At 31.7% G+C, this 22,615-nt stretch overlaps 1 protein-coding gene across 1 annotated transcript; it reads left to right on the top strand.

Moving 5' to 3' along the window:
- The first annotated feature begins 54 nt into the window (after positions 1-54).
- Positions 55-22,316, top strand: LOC127705881 (gamma-secretase subunit Aph-1-like). The gene is made up of 8 exons (XM_052210245.1): positions 55-130; positions 2,805-2,924; positions 12,569-12,710; positions 17,445-17,588; positions 17,974-18,071; positions 18,502-18,624; positions 19,764-19,891; positions 20,572-22,316. Exons 3-8 carry the CDS (start codon positions 12,598-12,600, stop codon positions 20,752-20,754), a joined length of 789 nt encoding a protein of 262 aa, XP_052066205.1. The 5' UTR covers positions 55-130; positions 2,805-2,924; positions 12,569-12,597; the 3' UTR covers positions 20,755-22,316.
- The last annotated feature ends 299 nt before the right edge of the window (positions 22,317-22,615 follow it).

Below are 22,615 nucleotides of genomic sequence, written 5' to 3'. Positions count from 1 at the left end.
ACATTTTCAGGCCAAACTTTATCATGGCGTAACTCATGCTAAAAACCGGAAGTAGGAAGAATAAAAAAAAAATGAATGAGAATTTTATTTGTACCTGTTAAAACGTACTGAAAGTCTGAAAGACTCGAATGTAAGGAAAGAAATCTTTTTATCTCAACAATTTCCAAGTTTATGTTTACTTTTGTATCCTACAGGTGCTGTGAAAGTGGAATAAATCCGCCTATTCGCACAACAGTATCTATATTTTAGTAGAGGAATTTTTAAAAGTGAAAATTCGCTTGTTTTCCAATTCTTATCAACCATTAGCCTAATGTTCACTTAGCAGGAAGTAAATTAATGTAAAATTTGATTATACTCTGAAAGACACCAAACTTGTATTTCTCAAATCAATCACTTATCTTAGTGCAAACATCACAAGTAACCTAAACTGGGGAAAAACATCTTAAGACTTAGAAATCTGTAAAAAAATCATACAGAACACTGGGATTATTAACCCTTTCACTGATAGCTGGCCTGACAGAAGCTACTTTGAGACGATGGCTTCCCTGGCAATTATGACACAAGTGGGAGATCTTCACAGGGTTTGACATTAACTTTTATACCAACTTGTCCAATTGGGCAAGTGCCCTATAGACGTATTTACACTTGTATGCAAATTTGTCCGCCATTACGTAAAATCACACAGGTTCCCGTAAACTTTGACATCATAATTCAAAACATTTGACGTCACAATTAAAAAGTGATTGTTGCCTGACGTCAAAAGGTGATTTGGGGTAGATCTAAGGTCATTCGGAGGCAAAATATAGCTAAATACCAAAAGTGTAAATATGTTTATTACTTTTTCTTGTCCAAAAGTGAAATATACATGTCCAAAACTCCTTTTTCCAAGACTCAATGAACACTCGTGGCTTCCTTTTTTGTTCATATTTAGCTTTTGACTCGGACTGGACGTCAGATTTCCTTTTTTGAGGAATTCCACTGAGAAAACTTGCCAGGGTTGATTGTTGTGCCATGATGGCAGCAACTAGACTTGACCACTGAGATACTATGAGGCATATATGAGCTGAGGAGGGAGGGAAAAGATCGATGAATGTACGGGAATTGGATCATTTACATAGAGATACTTATTACATAATAATTTATCTGAGAAATGCCATTTCAAAAAACCCTTCTTGATAAAATGACAACAACTGACAAGTTTGTTTAAGTTTAATTTCATTTTCTCTTTCAATCTTTTACGTTTTTCCATCTTAGGGAAATACACATCCGATGTTAAATTCTAAAGTAAGAACAACGAAAATAGACCTCCACTTTCCATTGGTTGGTAGGAATAACACGTGCGTCAGAAACGGCCGACTGGTGTTCCAATTGATAATGACAAAGCAACGCCCCGGCCGCCTGATTGGCAAATATTTTTAAACGTGATCTATTTTTGGTAAAATGGGGAATTCAGTGCGAACAAATGACGAAATATATGTATTGAAGGGGGATAAGACCACTTTACTCGACCGTGTGGTGTTATCACAGAGTAATTTATGGACAAAACAACAGACACTATTGATTTTGTGAAATTTTAATCATATAATACTTTTTTTTTCACTTGCCCGATCGGACAACCAAGATGATGTGTTTACTTGTCCGAATATGGCATTAACTTACCCCGGGCAATCGGACAACCATAAGTGTCGGACCCTGCTTCATATTAAATATCAATCAAAACTTGTCTGTAGTTATTTATGTTTTATATTATTCACTTACACCATGGACACAGTTTTGTTAATGTTTTGATCATTTTTTCTTCACAAAAAATCAAAATTTGTAAATTTTTGGCATTAGAGAGATGAAATTCTTGAAATTCAACTTTTTGACCCAAAATCGTAATTTTTTAACCCAAAACGGCAAAAATTCAACAAGGTTGTATAAATTCCTTACACTGAACGATGTCCATTCCAAGTGTTTTTGTACATAAAACTGCATTTTATGTCAAAAAAGTATACTAGTCTGGCTTCAATTCTTCCATATTCTTTCAAAAAAAATGTTTCCTTATTTCAAATTCTAGTAAAATCCGCAAATTTCATCTGATTTTGACACAGTTTTCAATATACAGAAGCGCCATGTTTACACTTTTATCTGGGTATTCAACAAAGAAAGATAACTTGTGTTTCCAATGTTTTTAGCAGGAAATGTAAAAGAGGTATTCCGATCCCGGTAAACCGGGACTCATCGTCAGCTGTCTGAAGCGTGAATCCCGGTAAACCGGGATTCGTCAGCGAAAGGGTTAAGGCGCAACTTATAATCTTGCCCCCCCCCCCCCCCCCAGGAAATAAAATTACAAGAGTACAAAGGACTGGTCTTTGAATATTCAAGTTCTGCCTGGGATCCCCATCATAATCATTGCATCAAACCTATCTCCAGGAGAAATTAGAAAACATCAAAAAAGAACGACCCGCTTCATTTCATTTAATCTCATCAAGTAGCAGAGATTATAAAATCAGATCAATGACAGCGATTCTGAAGCATCTCAATTTACCACCATTAAAAGATAGAAGAGCACAGCATAGGCTAATACTTCCACTTAAACATGATAAAGGACCAAACAATAAAGCTCATATACCAACAGAGTAATTGAAAAATCTTAAAAAAGGTTTTGGTCATGATGCTCATCATTTTTTAAGATTTTATATAACTAATTTACTTGTATTATTTTTTTCTTGTCTCAATCTAGATTTTGTCTTTGTCCATTGACTTACAAATGTATGATATTTTATATATTAATTGATTCCTCATTTCTCTTTTCTTTTCAGTGCAAGACTTACTTTGTGCTGTTTAAAAATTACATAGAAAGGTGTATATTCAGTAGCCGAAAAACAACATTCTAAGTAATAATAAAGAAGTTTTTTAGTGGGCAAGCTGTGTTTTACTTCGTAAGTAAAATTAATTTTAATAGCACAAATTTATGTAACTTCAGAGAAGCTCGACATTTAGCTTAGCAAAGTTTTCCGTATGTATATTTTTATTGTAAACACCCAGGTATGACACAACCTCCAGAATCCTTTCTGATTTAAGACTTTAAAACAAAGAATACACATCTTTGCAGTATCACAGCTCATCCGAACTATGATAGTTTATTTTGATTGATGGACCTTTATAATAATAATAATAATAAATTCTTTATTTAAAGAGGGTAAACTCAGTTAGTTACAATAAACTTATCTTCCCTGAGGCCCTCACATACAAATAACAATACAATCAAAAACAGATATTTACACATAGTTAATTTACAGTCAAGTAGTTCAATGTAATATTGTTCACATGATAAGATATAAAGCTGTTCAAGATGTACATGTAGTCAAAAATCAAATAAAAATCAAATAAAAAAAAAAAAAAAATATACATATACATTGTAGAAAACATAATCTTATCAGGACTGTGTTAAGTACTTCTTGATACTTTGTTTAAAAGTATAAGTGTTTTGAGCTTTACGCATTTTGTGTGGTAGTCCATTCCATAACACTGATCCAGAACAAACAAAAGTTTTCTTAAATAGCTCAGCTTTTGGCTTAGGAACTATCAGATTACCTTGAGTGACACCTCTTAAGGAGTAAGGATTATTATCTGATTTCAGTTTAAACTTTTGAACTAGGTACATTGGTGCTTCCATACGCATACATTTATATAGAAGTCAATATTTGTGGTATTTGATTCTATCGTCAACTGTCATCCACCCAAGTTTTTGTCGAGCCTGCGACTTTTGTCGCAGAAAGCTCGACATAGGGATAGCGATCCGGCGGCGGCGGCGGCGTTAGCTAACTTCTTAAAAGCTTTATATTTTAGAAGATGGAAGACCTGGATGCTTCATACTTTGTATATGGATGCCTCATGTTACGAAGTTTCCGTCAGTCACATGTCCAATGTCCTTGACCTCATTTTCATGGTTCAGTGACTACTTGAAAAAAAAGTTCAGATTTTTTGTAATGTTAAATTCTCTCTTATTATAAGTAATAGGATAACTATATTTGGTATGTGCGTACCTTGCAAGGTCCTCATGCCCGTCAGACAGTTTTCACTTGACCTCGACCTCATTTCATGGATCAGTGAACAAGGTTAAGTTTTCGTGGTCAAGTCCATATCTCAGATACTATAAGCAATAGGTCTAGTATATTCGGTGTATGGAAGGACTGTAAGGTGTACATGTCCAACTGGCAGGTGTCATCTGACCTTGACCTCATTTTCATGGTTCAGTGGTTATAGTTAAGTTTTTGTGTTTTGGTCTGTTTTTCTTATACTGTATGCAATAGGTCTTCTATATTTGGTGTATGGAATGATTGTAAGGTGTACATGTCTAGCTGGCAGGTGTCATCTGACCTTGACCTCATTTTCATGGTTCAGTGGTCAAAGTTAAGTTTTTGAGTTTTTGTCTTTTTTTCTAATACTATATGCAATAGTTCAACTATATTTGGTGTATGGAAATATTTTATGAACTATATGTCAGTCACGCAGGTTTTATTTGACCTTGACCTCATTTTCAAGGTTCATTGCTCAGTGTTAAGTTTTTGTGTTTTTGTCTGTTTTTCTTAAACTATAAGCAATAGGTCAACTATATTTGTTGTATGGAAGAATTGTTAGCTGTACATGCCTGCCTAGCATGGTTCAACTGACCTTGACCTTATTTTCATGGTTCATTGGTCAATGTTTAGTTTACTTGGTTAATGTTAAGTTTATGTGACAGTTGTAATAAAGCTTTATATTTAGGACTATCAACATAATATCAATGATTAGTAAAGAAGGCGAGACATTTCAGCGTGTGCACTCTTGTTTAGATAAGGGGGCTGAGGGGGATAAAGGATCTGCATCTAGAATTAATCTTGCTGCCCTTTTTTGGAGTTTTAAAATTCTTGTTATCCCTTCATTTTTACATTCACCCCAATTAATACAGCAGTAGTCAATTAGGGGCAGAATATACCCATTGTTTTCCGTGCATTTATATCTAAAAATTTCTTTATTTTAGAAAGAAGGTAAATTCTGGATGATATATTAGCACAAACTTGGTCAAGTTGATTTCTCCAGTTAAGTGTGCTGTCAATTTTAACACCTAATAATTTTTCACATGAAGAATTTTGTAATACTTCTGAATTTATTATCAAGTTTGATTGATAAGTCTGAATTGATAGTTTCTGCTTTGTTCCAGTAACCAAACATTTTGTTTTATTTGCATTAATGAACATGTTATTCATTTTGCACCACTCTTCAACCCTGTATAAATCTTCTTGAACATCATCATGTATATTTTCTCTGTTTTTCCCTGATTTATGAAGAGTGGTGTCATCAGCATATAGGTCTGTTTCGCAATTTTCAATGCATAAGGGAAGGTCGTTTATAAATAGCACAAACAATAGAGGACCAAGTATAGAACCTTGGGGGACACCAAATTTTACATGTTGTTGTTCAGAATAAACATTACAAATGTTTACCTGCTGTTTTCTGTTATTCAGGTATGACTTGAAATATAACAGTAGCCTCACTAAATCCATAAATTTCAAGCTTTAAGCAAAGAATGTCATGATCTACCAAATCAAAAGCTTTTTTAAAATCTAATAAAATTGCTAGGTTTAAATTACCATCATTCATTTCTTGCAACCATTTGTCAATGATATTAAGTGCAGTTTGACAAGAATGCTGCGGCCTGAAACCAGATTGTGTAGGGTGTAAAAGTTTAAGTTTAGATAAGTATTTGTACATATTATTAGAAACATGTCTTTTTATGAATTTTGATAAAGTTGGAAGAACAGATATAGGTCTGTAATTTGTTGCTAAAAGCTTGTCACCATCCTTGAAAACTGGTGTTACCTTAGCATTCTTCAGTAAAGAAGGATATATGCCAGTATCTATCATTCGGTTAAATATGTATGTGAGAGGTGATGCAATAAAAGGGGCACTTAATCTTAGGATTTTTGGTCCAATATTATCCATACCAGATGCTTTGTTTATATCAAGTTTTCTTAACTCATTAAATAGCTCATTCATGATCACTGGTGGTATAGAAAATTTATCATGTTTATGTAATTTATTTTTAACAAATTTATCAAGATTACTGAAATCTGCTTTGTTTACAGGTGTATAACTTCCTTGTTCTCTTAATTTTTCAGCACAGGAAGTGAAAAAGTTATTAAAAGTTTCTGCTATTGATTTTTTACTTTTAGTTGTATTGTTTTCTTCTGTGGCTAACTCATATGGTGTATTTTTAACTTTTGGGTTCAGACTGTGAAGACATTTCCATAAAGTTTTAGGGTCATTGGAGTCTTTTACCATATTTTATAATAATTCTTTTTTGAGTTATCTATAATTTGTTTAGTTTTATTTCTCCAAAATCTATACTCACTCCATAAACCAAGTGCATTATATTTATCTCTCATATTCCTAGCATAAATGATTTCACTGTTATACCATTCAGGCTGTCTGTCCCTTTTAACTCTCTTTTTAACAACAGGAGCATGTTTATCTACAGCCTTATCTCAACATATCATAAAACAATTGTAGACAGTCAGAGGGGTTTTCTTCAAATTCAATTTTATGAAAAGGTGTAGTTTGCAGATCTAATGAAAATTCATTTTGGTTGAAATTTTTGAAATTTCTGTAATTAATTGTACTGTGTGTATTCTTTTTTCCTATATTTGCTTCTTTCCTTGTTAAACAGATAGGGTAATTGTCACTAATTGCATATCTACACACATGTGATTCCTGTACCATATTTGGATTATTGACATGAATATGATCAATCAATGTACTAGAATCTTTTGTTACCCTTGTGGCATCTACAATCAGTTGTTGAAAATTGTATGGTTCTAAAACATTCAGCCATTTTTGAGGAGGTTTGTTTGGTGCTTTAAAATTAAAATTAAAATTAAAATTAAAATTAAAATCACCCATAATTGTTATATCTGAATTCATGGTCATTGCCACTCTTATTTCTTTTTCAAAATCATCAACCCAATCTACATGTATCAGTGACTTTGGTGGCCTATACACAAAACATAATAAAAAGAATTTTTTGTAATCTGGTTTAATTTCAACCCACATTGTTTCAATACCCCCTATTTCGATGTTGTTTTTTCTTAAAAATTTAATTGTTTCAGAAAAATAAACAATCAGACCACCCCCACCTTGTGATGTTCTGTACATGTCCTTTCTTTCAAATACATAACCAGGTACTTGTAATTCATTATCAGTAGTGTGTTTTGTTAAAAATGTTTCACACAATCCTAATACATCAGGTTGGTTATCAGAAAACATAAGGTTATGTTTAATTTCTTCAAATTTACTTTCAATCCTATTAACATTATGAGAACAAATCCTTATACCTTTGGATTTTCTAAAACCATAAGAATTAAAAATCTTATCATTAGAGTCTATTTGTTTCCCTGTCAATGCATGGTTTTCTAAATTGATTAGATAATTATAATTTATACAAACAATAATTGCTAAAGTAAATACAGAGACATAGGATAATTTCACATCAATCATTAGACTGACCTGAGGGAGAGGTAACAATAAATTATCTACATTAGACTCATCATCAAACATTACACAGTTTGTATCATGCTGTTTAATACCAAGTAATGTATCCTGTTCAGATGTCTGAGATTCAGTGTTAAAATTATCAGAACTAATCAACCCATCATTAGTACTATAAAGTTTGACAGTAGACATTTCCTGGGTTGTGTCAAGTGAGAAATGACTCTCATTCTTTTCTTTGATTGTTTTTCTAGTGTTTCTAGTTTTCTTTATCTCAGAAATCTGAAGCCCTTGTGACAAAGAAAATAATTTACACATGCATGGAAATAAATTGCATTCAGAACATAATATTGTCAGTACATCAAATTTGTTTGAAACAGATGTAAAATTGGCATTTTCTTCTTTGCCATTTTTTCAAGCAGTACACAATTTTAAATTGTGGCCATACCTATTACACTTGAAGCATTTAATTTTCATATTAAATCTACAGAAGGATGTTTTATGGTTAAGTTCACCACAGTTCTCACAGTCATCATGTGAATTGATTATTCCTATTATGTTATCTATTGTTCTGATGTATCTTGATGTTCCTCTTGAATTGAAATGAATACCATCATGAACATAGAAATGTTTGTTTTGATTGAAGCTGTCACTCATATGGTCCAAGGACACAGTTATCGTCCTTTGGTTTTCGTTGTCTACAAATATAGTCCCTAGTGTGAACAGTGTATAACTTGCATTTTTTTTTGATACACTTTCCCAATTTATTTCTTGATATTTTATGCATGAAATATTAAGTAAGGGGATGAAATTACATGTTAAAAAAATTTGGGTGCTGAATCTTTATGTTAAGTAGTGATTTGGTCCAGTTAAAAAAGGTCAAAAATTAGAATGTCTGAAGCTGTCAAACTGAATTTTAGCCCCCCTTAACACAGAATTGTCAATATTTTGAGTTAGAGCTGGTAGAAGTTTCTATAATTTTGATATTATTTGTATCAATAGTAGTACACTACACTGTAAAAATCTTTTTGAGATAGAGCAGGTGCGATTTTTTTAATTTGAATTTATTGTCTAAAAGAAATGCACTACGAAATAACTGTGTTCTCTGGCCTAAGAGATGAATTCCGTAAATGTAGATTCTGTACTTTGGCAACTTTCCTGAATAGTTTGCTGGTTTCAATTTGTCAAACTCAATAAAAGTAAAGGATTTACATCTTTGTTTGACAGAAATTCTGTTAAAATGTCCCATTTTGGCATTATACGGCTAAAATAGGCATTTTAAAGCAGTTTCCATTTTATGCCTAAGAGCCATGCTGACTTTCTATCTGACAGCTTTTTATGTTCCTGATATTTGTGTTTCTATGCTTAAATCAAATTTAATTAACCATTTGTGAACTCGGAATCTAGAGAAAAGTAGATTATCACAGAAAAAATGTGCAGAATATTTGTATTTATGTCCCTGGTTAAACGGCCTGTTTGATGTATGTGAAATGTGAAGAGCTTTGTACATAAAATCTGTAGTCCATCACAAATATTTCACTAAATCTGTAAAAAAAACCACTTTACAATGATCAGTACACCCTATTCATTTCATATGCTATCATAATTTTCTTCTTTAGGATAGTAAGTGGTTCAAATATATGCCAAATGAGACTAAAACTACATGCAAGTTTTCCATTGAAAAGTGAAAAACTGGTCATCAGACCATACTGTCTGCAAAAAAAAGTTGAATTCAAGAGTCCTTTTGCAATTAGACTTCTTGTATCATGACATCTTAGCATAGAAATGAGCAAAAAGTAACAAATTTCAATTTCTTATAGCCTCTGTGTGCATTTTTATATGTAAATATGGGCTACGGCCTAAATCGACTCTAAATAATTCTCAGTCTTACATGGCCTAAGACCATTTTATACTCATGTGGTATGCTTTTTGTAACTTTTCTTTACATTTAAAGTACATTTAATATATATGGAAGAATAATGTATGGTTAAAAAACTTCAAAAACTTCAAATTGGTTGAAAAAAATGCATGTTTATGTAAGGCTTCCCTTAATTCAAAAATCTCTATTTTCAGGCACAGGCTCATATAAATTTGACTTTTGAATAACTGTAATAAATCTGATAAATCAAATGAGTGTTCCGTTGCTTTTAATACTTATTATATTAAATTCAAGAGTATTTTAAAAGCAAATTTTTGCAATATTTAAATTTTTTAGGCCAAAATCTTGACAGTTGAAAATATTTGATTTAAACGTCAAAAATAAACCACCAAATTTCAATATTAAAATGGCCCTAGTTTCTATAATATATATCCTATGGCCATGAAACTTGGCCAACTATCTTATAATTGCCTAAGCTTAGGTCATGCAAAGTTTTATTAAAATTGGTCAAGTCTTTCTATCCTATTAGGTCCAAGGACACAGTTATCGTCCTTTGGTTTTCGTTGTCTACAAATATAGTCCCTAGTGTGAACAGTGTATAACTTGCATTTTTTTTTGATACACTTTCCCAATTTATTTCTTGATATTTTATGCATGAAATATTAAGTAAGGGGATGAAATTACATGTTAAAAAAATTTGGGTGCTGAATCTTTATGTTAAGTAGTGATTTGGTCCAGTTAAAAAAGGTCAAAAATTAGAATGTCTGAAGCTGTCAAACTGAATTTTAGCCCCCCTTAACACAGAATTGTCAATATTTTGAGTTAGAGCTGGTAGAAGTTTCTATAATTTTGATATTATTTGTATCAATAGTAGTACACTACACTGTAAAAATCTTTTTGAGATAGAGCAGGTGCAATTTTTTTAATTTGAATTTATTGTCTAAAAGAAATGCACTACGAAATAACTGTGTTCTCGGGCCATATACATTTCATACTGTCTTATAAAAACCAGTCCAAGGTGTTGACATAATCTCTCTAAAACCACATTTGCCCTGTAAACATCTACATCATTCCTGGGAGGTAGTCCTGAGACTATGATGTTACAGTCAGAGTTACTACAAGTACGAGCTGCTAGAAGCAAACTTTCATAATCCATTTCAAAATCTTTCAAGGATTTTCCACTACTTATGTCATTTCCACCAACTTGAAGAATAATATTCTTATATGCTTTCAGGTCCATATTCACGATTTCCTTTGATATCCTGTCAATTTGTGCCCCTCTGAATGTTCTTATGTGGGTCTTTTATAGGCCAGAAGTTCAAATCCCTTTAAGTATTGACGATCTAATGATTAAATTTTTGTCACCTGATTTTTTAACCTTCTCTGAACTATGGTTGTTAATAGTTTTTGGATTTGGATTTGAGATTTTATGTCGGGATTTTGGTTCGAGGACAGGTGGGCATTGATCTTCTGTGAGTTTCAACTTGGAAAGTCTTGGAGCTGGAATAGGTCTTGTCTGAGTTGATGCATCACAAGTGTTGACATATTGTGATGTTTGGCACTCAACAGAAACAGCTGAAAACTCAGTTTGTCTTGATTGCTCACTGTACTAGTTCAGATTTAAGATGTTTAATGATATTAATTAAGACCTCCCTACTTTTGCCTTCGTTTATAGAGTTGGTACTGATATAATTTGATTTCAGTTCAGTTATTGAATCATTTTGGAGATTGAGGCTCTCCTCTTGATTTTCATTTTCAGATATTTGTGAGTTTTCTACATTTGAATCTATTGAGCTATTGAAAATGTCTTGAATAAATTCAACCTGTGTTGATGACCTTGGTTGAGATGAAATAATTTCCTTTTCAAGTAATTCACATTTAACAACAAAAGTATCAATCCAAGTAAAAACATTGCGACCTTGCACATTAATTGTTCCAGTACTTACATATAGTGTTACTGTCACTGAATTGTTCACAGTTTTGTATATATTTCCATACTGAAAGTGACTCCTTATAAAATTTAAATCATTATCCAAAATTCTTTGAACATCCTGTATCATATGTGATGAGACATGAATAGTTACACTATGTTTCTTTGGAGATATTTGCAAAAAGTGTGGTACATTTTCAGCTGATAAATTCAATGAAATACTTTCATTTTCTAAAACTTGATCAGGTATAATTAATTCACTACTTTCACTACTTTCATTAAAAAGTACAGTTGCATTAAAAGAATTAAACAGTGATTTAACAACAGTAAAACTATTTAGTAAAGCCATGGTGATTATCAATCAGGAGCTCACAGAAACACATCCTTTCACTTCAAAATCTTATCTATTCAACCACTTTATCAGAGTTTAATTGAGATTTCTATAATCATAATTAAAAGGTACCAGGGTTCTCACTAAGGATTTTTGAAGGCGGGTCCAGGGACTCATAATTTTCACCCATGGCAATCCAACATTGAGAAGAATATTTTGCTACATGTAATAATTTATTATTTCGGTCTCCATGACAAAATAGAGCAAGGAAATGACATCAGATTTTAATTTTCTTTTATAAAATTGTGATAAATGTGCTTTGTTGATGCAACATTTTACAACCTTAATGATTCTTTGGACTCACCAGTTTTGAAAATGATGAGTCCAGACAGATTTTCATGAGTCCAGGACTCATGGACTCGCCTTAGTGAGAATCCTGAAGTACATTTACAGTTTTGACTTTAACAGCAGCTTATAAAAATAGACATGCATAAAATTTGTCTTATTTAAAATAATTTTGTCTGGCATCATATAAATTCATTCTGTACAAATAACACAGTATTAAAGCCAAATTAATCCATAGTTCAAATAATTATAAAACAATCAACTCATTCATGTGTTAATATAGTTTTACCACTATTATGAAGTTACATGTACTTTGTAGTAAAGAACAAAAGTCACAGAAAATTAGTTAAACATTTCTTGCTTGAGTGACTGGATTCTTATTAGATCAATTTCTTAGAAAGCAGTGGTAACATATGTAAATACCAGTGATGAAGTTCTGCTGCAGTCTTGCTATCTGTATAGCACCATTAGCTAGGTTATGTAGTTTGAAAGATTGATGACTACACAATGTAGTGTTTATCATGCCAAGTTATAGATCAAATTAAGAACAGCATCACACTTTTTTTTACAGGTACTGAAATAAAAGTTCAACCCTCCAAGATGACGATGATGGAATTTTTTGGTTGTACCTTCATAGCTTTTGGACCTCCTTTTGGATTATTTGTGTTCACAATAATGCATGATCCACTCAGAATAATTGTACTTATTGCGAGGTAAGGTTTAAACTTTTTATATTTTTTTAGTGTAAAAAAAGCATGTATTTTAACCAGGGCTTCCAAAATTATTTTTAGCCAGCCGGACATTTTATATATTATCCCGATTTTAATCCCTTAAGACTAAATAAACAAAAGGCAATTATGGTAATCAGTTGCCGAGTTGGCCATCCCAATGATTGACATTAAAAAAAAAGATATTAAACTTTCTTTGATTCAAATTCGAAGTTCTGAACTAAACTGTTAAATTGGCAGTGCATCATTCGAAGTGTGCAACATCAGCGTACTTATATCTGCCTTAGACTCTTTATTTGCGCAAAATAACGTTGTCAAAAACTTTACTTTCGTTTTTATACCGGGTTTTTTCTTGACAATGGTAAAAAATGGACCAGAGACAGATACGTAAATTCCGTGTACGTTTGCAAAGCGTGAATGAGTGGAAGTAGCTCTTTCTACGTTATTTCTTCAAGAAAATATTCGAAATAAACGTGAGATAAAGGTATCAATGACAATTTCAGCATTTTTATTTTAAGAAATTAGGATGCATAATTAAATCTCACACCTGTGCACATGCGCACACGTGTACTAGTTCAAACAGAGACATGTCTCTAGGTTCAAACAACGTGGTTATGACGATTTTTCATTTTCACCTTTTTAATTTTTTCATCAAATCATATTTGTAAACGTATTTCTGATAATTTAAATCTTTGACTAAATTAATTAGATGCAAACCGCTGAAATGTAAGAAAATAACTTTGAATAGACCGATCAATGTCCGGTTTAAAATAGTTTACCTGTCACCTGAACAGGTAAATTTCAGCTGTTTGACAACTAATTAGCCTTGATTAAAATGAGAAGGTATTAAAGTAGGGGTTGTTTTGATAGTACTTAATGATCATGTCACTTTTATGACCGGAAATGTGTGGCTGTTAAAGGCAAAACGTTGGGTCAAAAAGATCGCGAATTATGTTAAAATGACCGTCTCTTAAAGCCTTGAAAACTAAAAAGTAGATGACCGTTTCATGCTTTGCCCAGCCGGACTTTTACCGGACATTATACAAATGTCCGGCATATATGACCGTTTTGGAAGCCTCGATTTTAACATGTACATATACCTACAGACATGACAGATATATTTGCATTGTAAAATGCATTAATCCCAGTCCATTCATTCCTGTTACTATTATGGCTTAAGTAGCTGATACATTTATGTTTTACTAGATTTTAGGGGGACAAAATTGAACTGGTTTATGTAAATAGGATGAGAGAACCAGAGTACATAAACATTTTAAAGCATATTGAATTTAAATGAATAATGTATACATATTAAATGTTGATCAAAGTTAAATCCTTTAAACATGTTAAATGGTGCTTGCCTAAAAACCAGTTTCAGTAAATATCAAAAAGTAGCAAGGGTCTGTAGTTTTTGACCTGTATGTCCATCAGTCCCTCGGTTTTCTTGGTTTTCAGATGCTTAGCTTAATCAAATACTTTATATTGGATTGCATCCTCACTTGGATATAAGGTAAAGGAAGATCCCTATTTTTAGGTCACTGTGTGAAAGGTCAAGATTAATGTTACTGAAAATAGACCTAAATTTGAATAGGAAAGTGGTTTCTAGATTCTAAATTAAATACTTTAAATGGGATTGCAGGAATACTGCTTTATGTGATTGAGAGGAAAACCCCTGTTGATTTCGAAATCACTAGGTCTAATTATAAAGTCAAGGTCATATTTACTAAAAAGATTTTTGTCAGAAAATGTTCCTCTGAATTAAAATCGACACAAAAGAATCATACCTATATGTCAACAGAAAAAAACTGCTAGCAGGCCACTATAAGCTTTTCTCCTTTATATGGGGGAGTGTGTTAAGTGAGCTTGTTCACTTATAAAGGCTCTTTAATTGCTACATGAAATTTTTGAGCAGCTGCTCTGATGTTACTTATTGCTACATGTAATTGTTGTGCATCTGCTCTTAAGTTACTCATTGCTACCTATAATTGTTGAGCAGATGCTCTGAAAACCCTCTTGCTACTTTTACATGTTATTGTTGAGCAACTGTTCTGACATTACCCATTGCTGCAGTTATTGATGAGAAGCTGCTTTGATGTTACTCATTGCTGCATGTAATTGTTGAGAAGCTGCTTTGACTTTACTCATTGCTGCATGTAATTATTGAGAAGCTGCTTTGACTTTACTCATTACCGCATGTAATTGTTGAGAAGCTGCTTTGACGCTACTCATGGCTGCATGTAATTGTTGAGAAGCTGCTTTGATGTTACTCATTGCTGCATGTAATTGTTGAGAAACTGCTTTGACGTTACTCATTGCTGTATGTAATTGTTGAGAAGCTGCTTTGACGTTACTCATTGCTGCATGTAATTGTTGAGAAGCTGCTTTGACGTTACTCATTGCTGCATGTAATTGTTGAGAAGCTGCTTTGAAGTTAGTCATTGCTGCATGTAATTGTTGAGATGTTGCTTTGACACTACTCATTGCTGCATGTTATTGTTGAGATGTTGCTTTGATGCTATTTATTGCTGCATGTAATTGTTGAGAAGCTGCTTTGACGTTACTCATTGCTGCATGTAATTGTTGAGAAGCTGTTTTGACTTTACTCATTGCTGCATGTAATTGTTGAGAAGTGCTTTGATGCTACTCATTGCTGCATGTGATTGTTGAGAAGCTGCTTTGATGCTACTCATTGCTACATGTAATTGTTGAGAAGCTGCTTTGACGTTACTCATTGCTGCATGTAATTGTTGAGAAGCTGCTTTTACGTTACTCATTGCTACATTTTATTGTTGAGAAGATGCGTTGATGCTACTCATTACTGCATGTGATTGTTGAGAAGCTGCTTTGATGCTACTCATTGCTGCATGTAATTGTTGAGAAGCTGCTTTGACATTACTCATTGCTGCATGTTAATGTTGAGAAGCTGCTTTGACGTTACTCATTGCAACATTTTATTGTTGAGAAGCTGCTTTGACTTTACTCATTGCTGCATGTAATTGTTGAGAAGCTGCTTTGATGTTACTCATTGCTGCATGTAATTGTTGAGAAGCTGCTCTGACTTTACTCATTGCTGCATGTAATTGTTGAGAAGCTGCTTTGACGTTACTCATTGCAACATTTTTATCGAGCCTTCGACTTTAGTCGAAAAAGCGAGACATAGCGATCCTACATTCCGTCGGCGTCGTCGTCGGCGTTGTCGTCGGCGGCATCCACAAATATTCACTCTGTGGTTAAAGTTTTTGAAATTTTAATAACTTTCTTAAACTATCCTGGATTTCTACCAAACTTGGACAGAAGCGTGTTTATGATCATAAGATAGTATCCAGAAGTAAATTTTGTAAAAATAAAATTCCATTTTTTCCGTATTTTACTTATATATGGACTTAGTTTTTCTGCCGGTAAATATTACATTCACTCTGTGGTTAAAGTTTTTAAAATTTTAATAACTTTCTTAAACTATCCTGGGTTTGTACCAAACTTGGACAGAAGCTTGTTTATGATCATAAGATAGTATCTAGAAGTAAATTTTGTAAAAAAATAAATCCATTTTTTCCTTATTTTACTTTTAAATGGACTTAGATTTTCGGCCAGGAAACAACACATTCACTCTGTGGTTAAAGTTTTTAAAATTTTAATAACTTTCTTATACTATTTTGGATTTGTACCAAACTTGGACAGAAGCTTGTTTATGATCAAAAGCTAGTATCTAGAAGGACATTTTGTAAAAAAATAAATCTATTTTTTCAGTATTTTACTTTTAAATGGACTTAGATTTTCTGCCAGGAAACAACATATTCACTTTGTGGTTAAAGTTTTTAAAATTTTAATAACTTTCTTATACTATTTTGGATTTGTACCAAACTTGGACAGAAGCTTGTTTATGATCAAAAGCTAGTATCTAGAAGGATATTTTGTAAAAAAATAAATCTATTTTTTCAGTATTTTACTTTTAAATGGACTTAGATTTTCTGCCAGGAAACAACATATTCACTTTGTGGTTAAAGTTTTTAAAATTTTAATAACTTTCTTATACTATTTTGGATTTGTACCAAACTTGGACAGAAGCTTGTTTATGATCAAATGCTAGTATCTAGAAGAAAATTTTGTTTTCTTCCAGTTAACATTACATTCAGTCTGCAGTTAAAGTTTTTAAACATTTATTAGATTCATAAACTATCCTGGAATTTTACCAAACTTGGACAGAAGCTTCTTACAATCAAAAGATAGTATCAAGAGGAATATTTTTATTGATTTACTTCCTCATTTTTGTTGAGCCTGCGATTAACAGAAAAAGTAGGTGAGACACTGGGTTCCGTGGAACCCTTACGAATTTTATATTGTTGAGAAGCTGCTTTGATGTTACTCATTGCTGCATGTAATTGTTGAGAAGCTGCTTTGACGTTATTCATTACTACATGTAATTGTGGAGCAGCTGCTTTGATTTAATTTTATTTAAGTGCCACTACAGAGGCAGCCTTGGTGAGTGAGTTAATGCAATTGTAAAGAATACTTCATACAATCCTTATGGAAACAGTTGGTAATTTTCTGTAGTACAGAAGGTGTAACTACATGTACCTGTACAAGCGTGAAATACTGTTCATTGATAAATATTCAGTTAATTATTTTGATGGAGAAAATCTATATATTTAAAAAAATAAACATTTATATTAAATTTAGCATAAGTTTTTAATGTTTAAAACTTCTTTCTTTCTTTTTCAGTGGATTTTTCTGGCTGCTGTCATTATTGTTATCATCAATATTATGGTTTGCTGTTGTACCTTTAAGAGAAGAGTTAGCATTTGGTCTTGTATTCTCTGTGATTTTCCAGGAAATATTTAGATTTTTCTTCTATAAATTGTTGAGGTAATTTTATGCTTTATGCTGTTTGATTTTTGGAAAACATGCAAATAGCATTAATACATAAAAAAAAACTTCAGAGCAACACAAAAATCTGAACCAAGTACCAATAATCAAATATCAAAAAACAACATTTTCATGAGCAACATATCTAGATGTGTGAATATGAAACCTGACTTGGTAGTAACAAAAATAACATTGGTTTTAACCAGTCTCATTGTATTGAACATCATATTTGCATCTTATCATTAAAATTTACTTACTGTAATATAATCATTCACTAAATACGATAATACAGTTTCAAACATGCTAACAAAAATACAATGACAACCTAAACAGTACATAACCAACATTTAGTTAAAAGAATTCATAAAGAAAATGTTAATTTCAGGAAAGCAGACGAAGGTTTACAGAAAGTTAATCAGACAGAGGGACCAGAGCTTCATGTTGCCCCTCGTGACATTACAAACAAGCATATTATGGCATATGGTAAGAAATTATAAGAGTACGAATGTTCATAAAAAGCAGATACTGTGATTCATTATTGTTCATGGCATACTTATTTTCATGGATTTCTTGTATGGAGAGAAAACCAGAATTTAAGTGATCAACAAAATACATATTTTCTGTACAATTGCATGCAGAATTTGTTATTTAAAACCACAAAATCAATTATCCTCACAGATACATATTTTTTAATCCCATGAGTTATATCAAAACATCATCAAAAAAGGGAAACAGAAGATAGAGGGATAGGATTTATGCAGGGCTATTAACACTTTCACGCTCGAAAAAATCCAATAAAGAGATATATAAAATATACAGAAATATAAATGGAAATACATGTAAAAATCCTATTTCTTGCATAATGATCCTTTTCATTGATTGACCGATATGACATTCCAATTTGAATGTATAGTTTCAGGTTTTGGCTATGGAATAATATGTGGAGCATTCTCTATAATCAATGTTTTAGCAGATATGGTAGGACCTGGCACTATTGGTATCCATGGAGACTCTAAGTACTTTTTTGTTGCAACAGGTATGTAATTGTCTTTTATTAGTACATCACATCTTTATATATATATTTACACATTGTTTCTTCAAGAGAACTATCAGTTAAAGGTTTTGTTTCTGTTTAATGCTCATGTATACATGTGATCTATAATATCATCAGAGATAGTCTCAGTAATACAGACAAGAGTTGCCAAGAGAACATCCTGGATCTTCGTTGAGTTATGGTTACTGATATAGTTTTAGTTTATCTATAACTTAAGTACACTATACACATGACAAACCCATGTCTTTGTTGTGATAGTTTTATTTAAAAGTTTAACAATGACCTTGACCTTTCAAGTGTTTTATTTTTTAACCTGACTAGAAATGAATGTCATTACATGTGCAGTTGCCAATTTTGTGGTTTTGTTTGATTGATTGATCGTTTCTTGGTTAATGCCCATTGGCAATTATTTCATGCATATTCAGAATGGGAAATTATTAACAATTAATACAATAAGTAGGTTCTGCGAGAAGGGATGACAGGGATAAAGGGCTGGAAATTGATTATGTAATAAAGCCTTGTATTAAAGCTTACTAAATATTCAATATCAGATATCTAGAAAATTATTTAATAATATATATTTTGATATTGCCTTGTTTATTTGGTTCAGGCCATTAAAATTTTTGCATTAAATGAAGAAGAAAAAGCCAATATTGCCGTGCTCACAGCTTTTGTTGAATATTTAGATATGAACAATACCTTTAATTGCAAGGATATTTTACCACAAGATGTCTTGTACAAACATGTTGATGTTATTCAAATATTGATGGGAATTGCTCATTATTAGGAGTAAATAAAAAAATAAGAATCTATTTGTATAAAATGACAATTTTGGGTCAAATATGTCCATATTATCACATCGTTATTACATTGTGGTTAAATAACAATGACATTTCAGCACAACATGACCAGAATAGATCATCTATTCTTTAAGCATTAGACTTTGAATTTGAAAGACTTTGAAGATTTTACTATGTTTGCCATTTTGGGAGTCCAATTATTGTATTATTAGGAAGTCTTATAGAATTTATATGTTACTCTGTTGGTACTTGGATTCTCTTCTATTTGTGAAAAAGTTACTTTCAAAATCATATGAACTAATGTCTTATTTTTAATTTCAGCTTTTCTGACGCTGTGCTTTATATTTCTGCACATATTTTGGGGAGTTATATTTTTCAATGCCTTGGACAAAAAGAAATACTACATGGTAGCCCTTGTAGTAGCTACACATATGCTGGTCTCATGCTTGGTAAGTTGCAAAAAATGCATCTGGACTTTATTGCTCAAAACATTTACACATTGGATTAACCTTGCTCAGATGTACCAGTGAAAATTTTTGGATAAAATTTATTCACTAATTTAATGTTTTAAGAAACATAGTCCAGATACTTAATTCTGATATTGGTTTGTTTGAAGAAGAAAAAAGATACTAATGCAATAAAAAAAAATATAATTATTGATTTTGATAAATGAACGTGATATGATATAGCTGTTACTTCTGTATTACAATTTACCAATATACCTGCAGTTGAACAATGATGACATAAAACCTATAATTATATCTAAATGTGTTTTTGCTATTTAGAAGATTTGTGGTTGAGGGCAGAATTTTGTTAGTCTCTGTTAATTTAATAAAAAAAAAAACTTGTAACACTTGGAACAATATAAGAGGTTGACATATTGTTTAGATGTTAGTTTATAGTTGAAGACCATATGTTGACCATTAGATGTCTTGATTTTTTGTGTTTTGGGTTTTCTGTCTCAGTAACGTTTACCCCAAATCTCTTTTAATCATATATATTTTTCAAGATCCTTGGCTATTGAAATCCATGAGGTAAATACTTTCATTGACCTCTTTCAGTATTTACACATCCATGATTTGAAATGTTAACGGTCAGCTATATATATATATATATATTTGTTTTTCAGACGTTACTTAATCAGAGAACAGTAAATCGTGCAGAACCACTATATCTAGCCAGTATTTTACCAGCATATTTTGTCATGTTAGCCATGGGTGTTATAGCTTTCTTCACAGCAGGAGGATCTCTAGAAAACATAAAATCTGCTATCAGCTTTTGTAAATCATCAGCTAAATATGAAATTGAATAATTTTTTTATATTGTAATTTATTGTAATATGATAGCTATTGTAAATTATTGTTGCCCAAGTGAGATTGACTAGCTTTGTATGATCTAAGAGATCTGTTTCACATGACATTCATACTTTGATTATATATTTGATATAACATTGGTCACAATTAATGAAGATCGTGATTTCACAGTAAGATATAAAAACCCATAATTTCACATGTGAATGAAATCCTGTAATTTCACTCTTTTGACACTTAACAACTATAAGTGTTATCAAGATTTGTTTTTCTTTTCTTTGAATGATTCAAAGACAGCCAAACATATGCCACCTGTCATGGAGGTTCCGTCTTTAGGATGACTGCACTTGGACCCCATTCCTATCTAAGAATAAATATATATTTTCTTATGTGGTATCATTACTTTCATTCACATTCATTTAATTGTTTGTTAAAGCCTTGTATACTGATTTTACAATTGTATATAAACTTGATAAAGCAAGAGAACTGTATTGTATTTATTAATTATGATGGTAGATATTTGTGAGTGGGTTAAATTTATTCACAAGTTTTCTAGACCTGGGCCAATTTAATGTTTAACATATTTTTTAAACCACTTGTCTATTGTGGAAACCATATGTTGTGGTTTTTTTTGTAACATTTGGTTGCTGTCTCATTTACATAAAATGTATACCTCACATCTCCTTTTAATCATTTAAGCTTTATTTCCAAAAAGCGAATGAGTATGTCATATATCTATTGTGTTATATATGGTTAACATATTAATTACAACCTAGATCCAGTATGTATCATACACATAATTCCTTTAAAAAATTTAAGACAGAAAATAGAAATATGTTAAAGTATGGAAAGTCATTGCATTTTCATAAAAGAAAATTAGAAAAAAGCAAGTTTCACTTACTGACCAGTAGCAGGTTACTAATTCAAACGAACAATGTAAAAGAAATTGGGAGATGGAATACAGTAATATTTAGTACTGCTAATTCAAAATTTGTGTGTGCTCATTTATTATTGTGAATGTTGAACAATGGATGCAAATGTAAGATCGTATATTGGGATTTCATGAAATGCTGCTTACACTTAATGCTCTCAAAATTTTAAATGCAAAATTTTATTTTTGTGACTTCTATCCTGTTACAACTTTCACAATGATAAAAACACAGAAGGTCTTAAGTGCCATTTGAACATTTTGCAATATATTGATTATATGTATCAAGGATTTATAACTAACATAATATACGTCCTTGTATGTATGATTGTGTCATGTTTAATCATTTAATGATTGGAATTGTTCAAGTAATAAACAAACCCACATGGTGACACAATTATTGTTGGTTTTAATTGTTTAATCCAGAAGATAGACAGAATAATGTAGAATGGGAATTACACATTTTATTTTTGTCAAGCTATAGTTTGGTTTATTTAACATTTTTGCTTGGTTTTCTACACAGTTTATTGAGTAAAATAATCTTGTAGAATGAAAGTCATTTTGTTTAATGCAGTGTTAAATAATAATAATATAAAGTATGTACCTATACATAAATAAAAAATATTGCTTTATAAATTATTATTTTTTATTCTTTTCTCATATTCTCAAGTTACAGGAACTAATGTAAGTCATTTTCGTGGAGCCTGCAACATTTATATAGGGAAACATAGCGATCCTAGATTCTGTCCGTGTCGGAGTCAACATTTAGGTTCAGTCTGTGGTTAAAGTGTTTCTGTCATCAATAACTTTGTCAAACCTTCATGGAATTTTATGAAATTTGGACAGAAGCTTGTTTATGACCAAAATACAGTATCCAGAGCAATATTTTGAAAATATTTATTTTCATTTTTCCATATTTATTTTACTGATTAATG

The sequence above is a fragment of the Mytilus californianus genome, unplaced genomic scaffold (assembly GCF_021869535.1).
Source record: "Mytilus californianus isolate M0D057914Y unplaced genomic scaffold, xbMytCali1.0.p SCAF_6, whole genome shotgun sequence".
NCBI classification, from domain to species: Eukaryota; Metazoa; Mollusca; class Bivalvia; order Mytilida; family Mytilidae; genus Mytilus; species Mytilus californianus.
The sequence above is the reverse complement of the archived record's forward strand: the minus strand, read 5'-3'. Positions and strand labels throughout refer to the sequence as shown.

What these genes read in the sequence shown, in the direction of transcription:
- LOC127705881 (XM_052210245.1), top strand. Translation starts at nt 12,598, where the DNA reads ATGACGATGATGGAATTTTTTGGTTGTACCTTCATAGCTTTTGGACCT. An exon ending in ATAATTGTACTTATTGCGAG is followed by an intron (nt 12,711 to 17,444) that starts GTAAGGTTTAAA and finishes TTTCTTTTTCAG; the next exon opens with TGGATTTTTCTGGCTGCTGT. An exon ending in TTCTTCTATAAATTGTTGAG is followed by an intron (nt 17,589 to 17,973) that starts GTAATTTTATGC and finishes TGTTAATTTCAG; the next exon opens with GAAAGCAGACGAAGGTTTAC.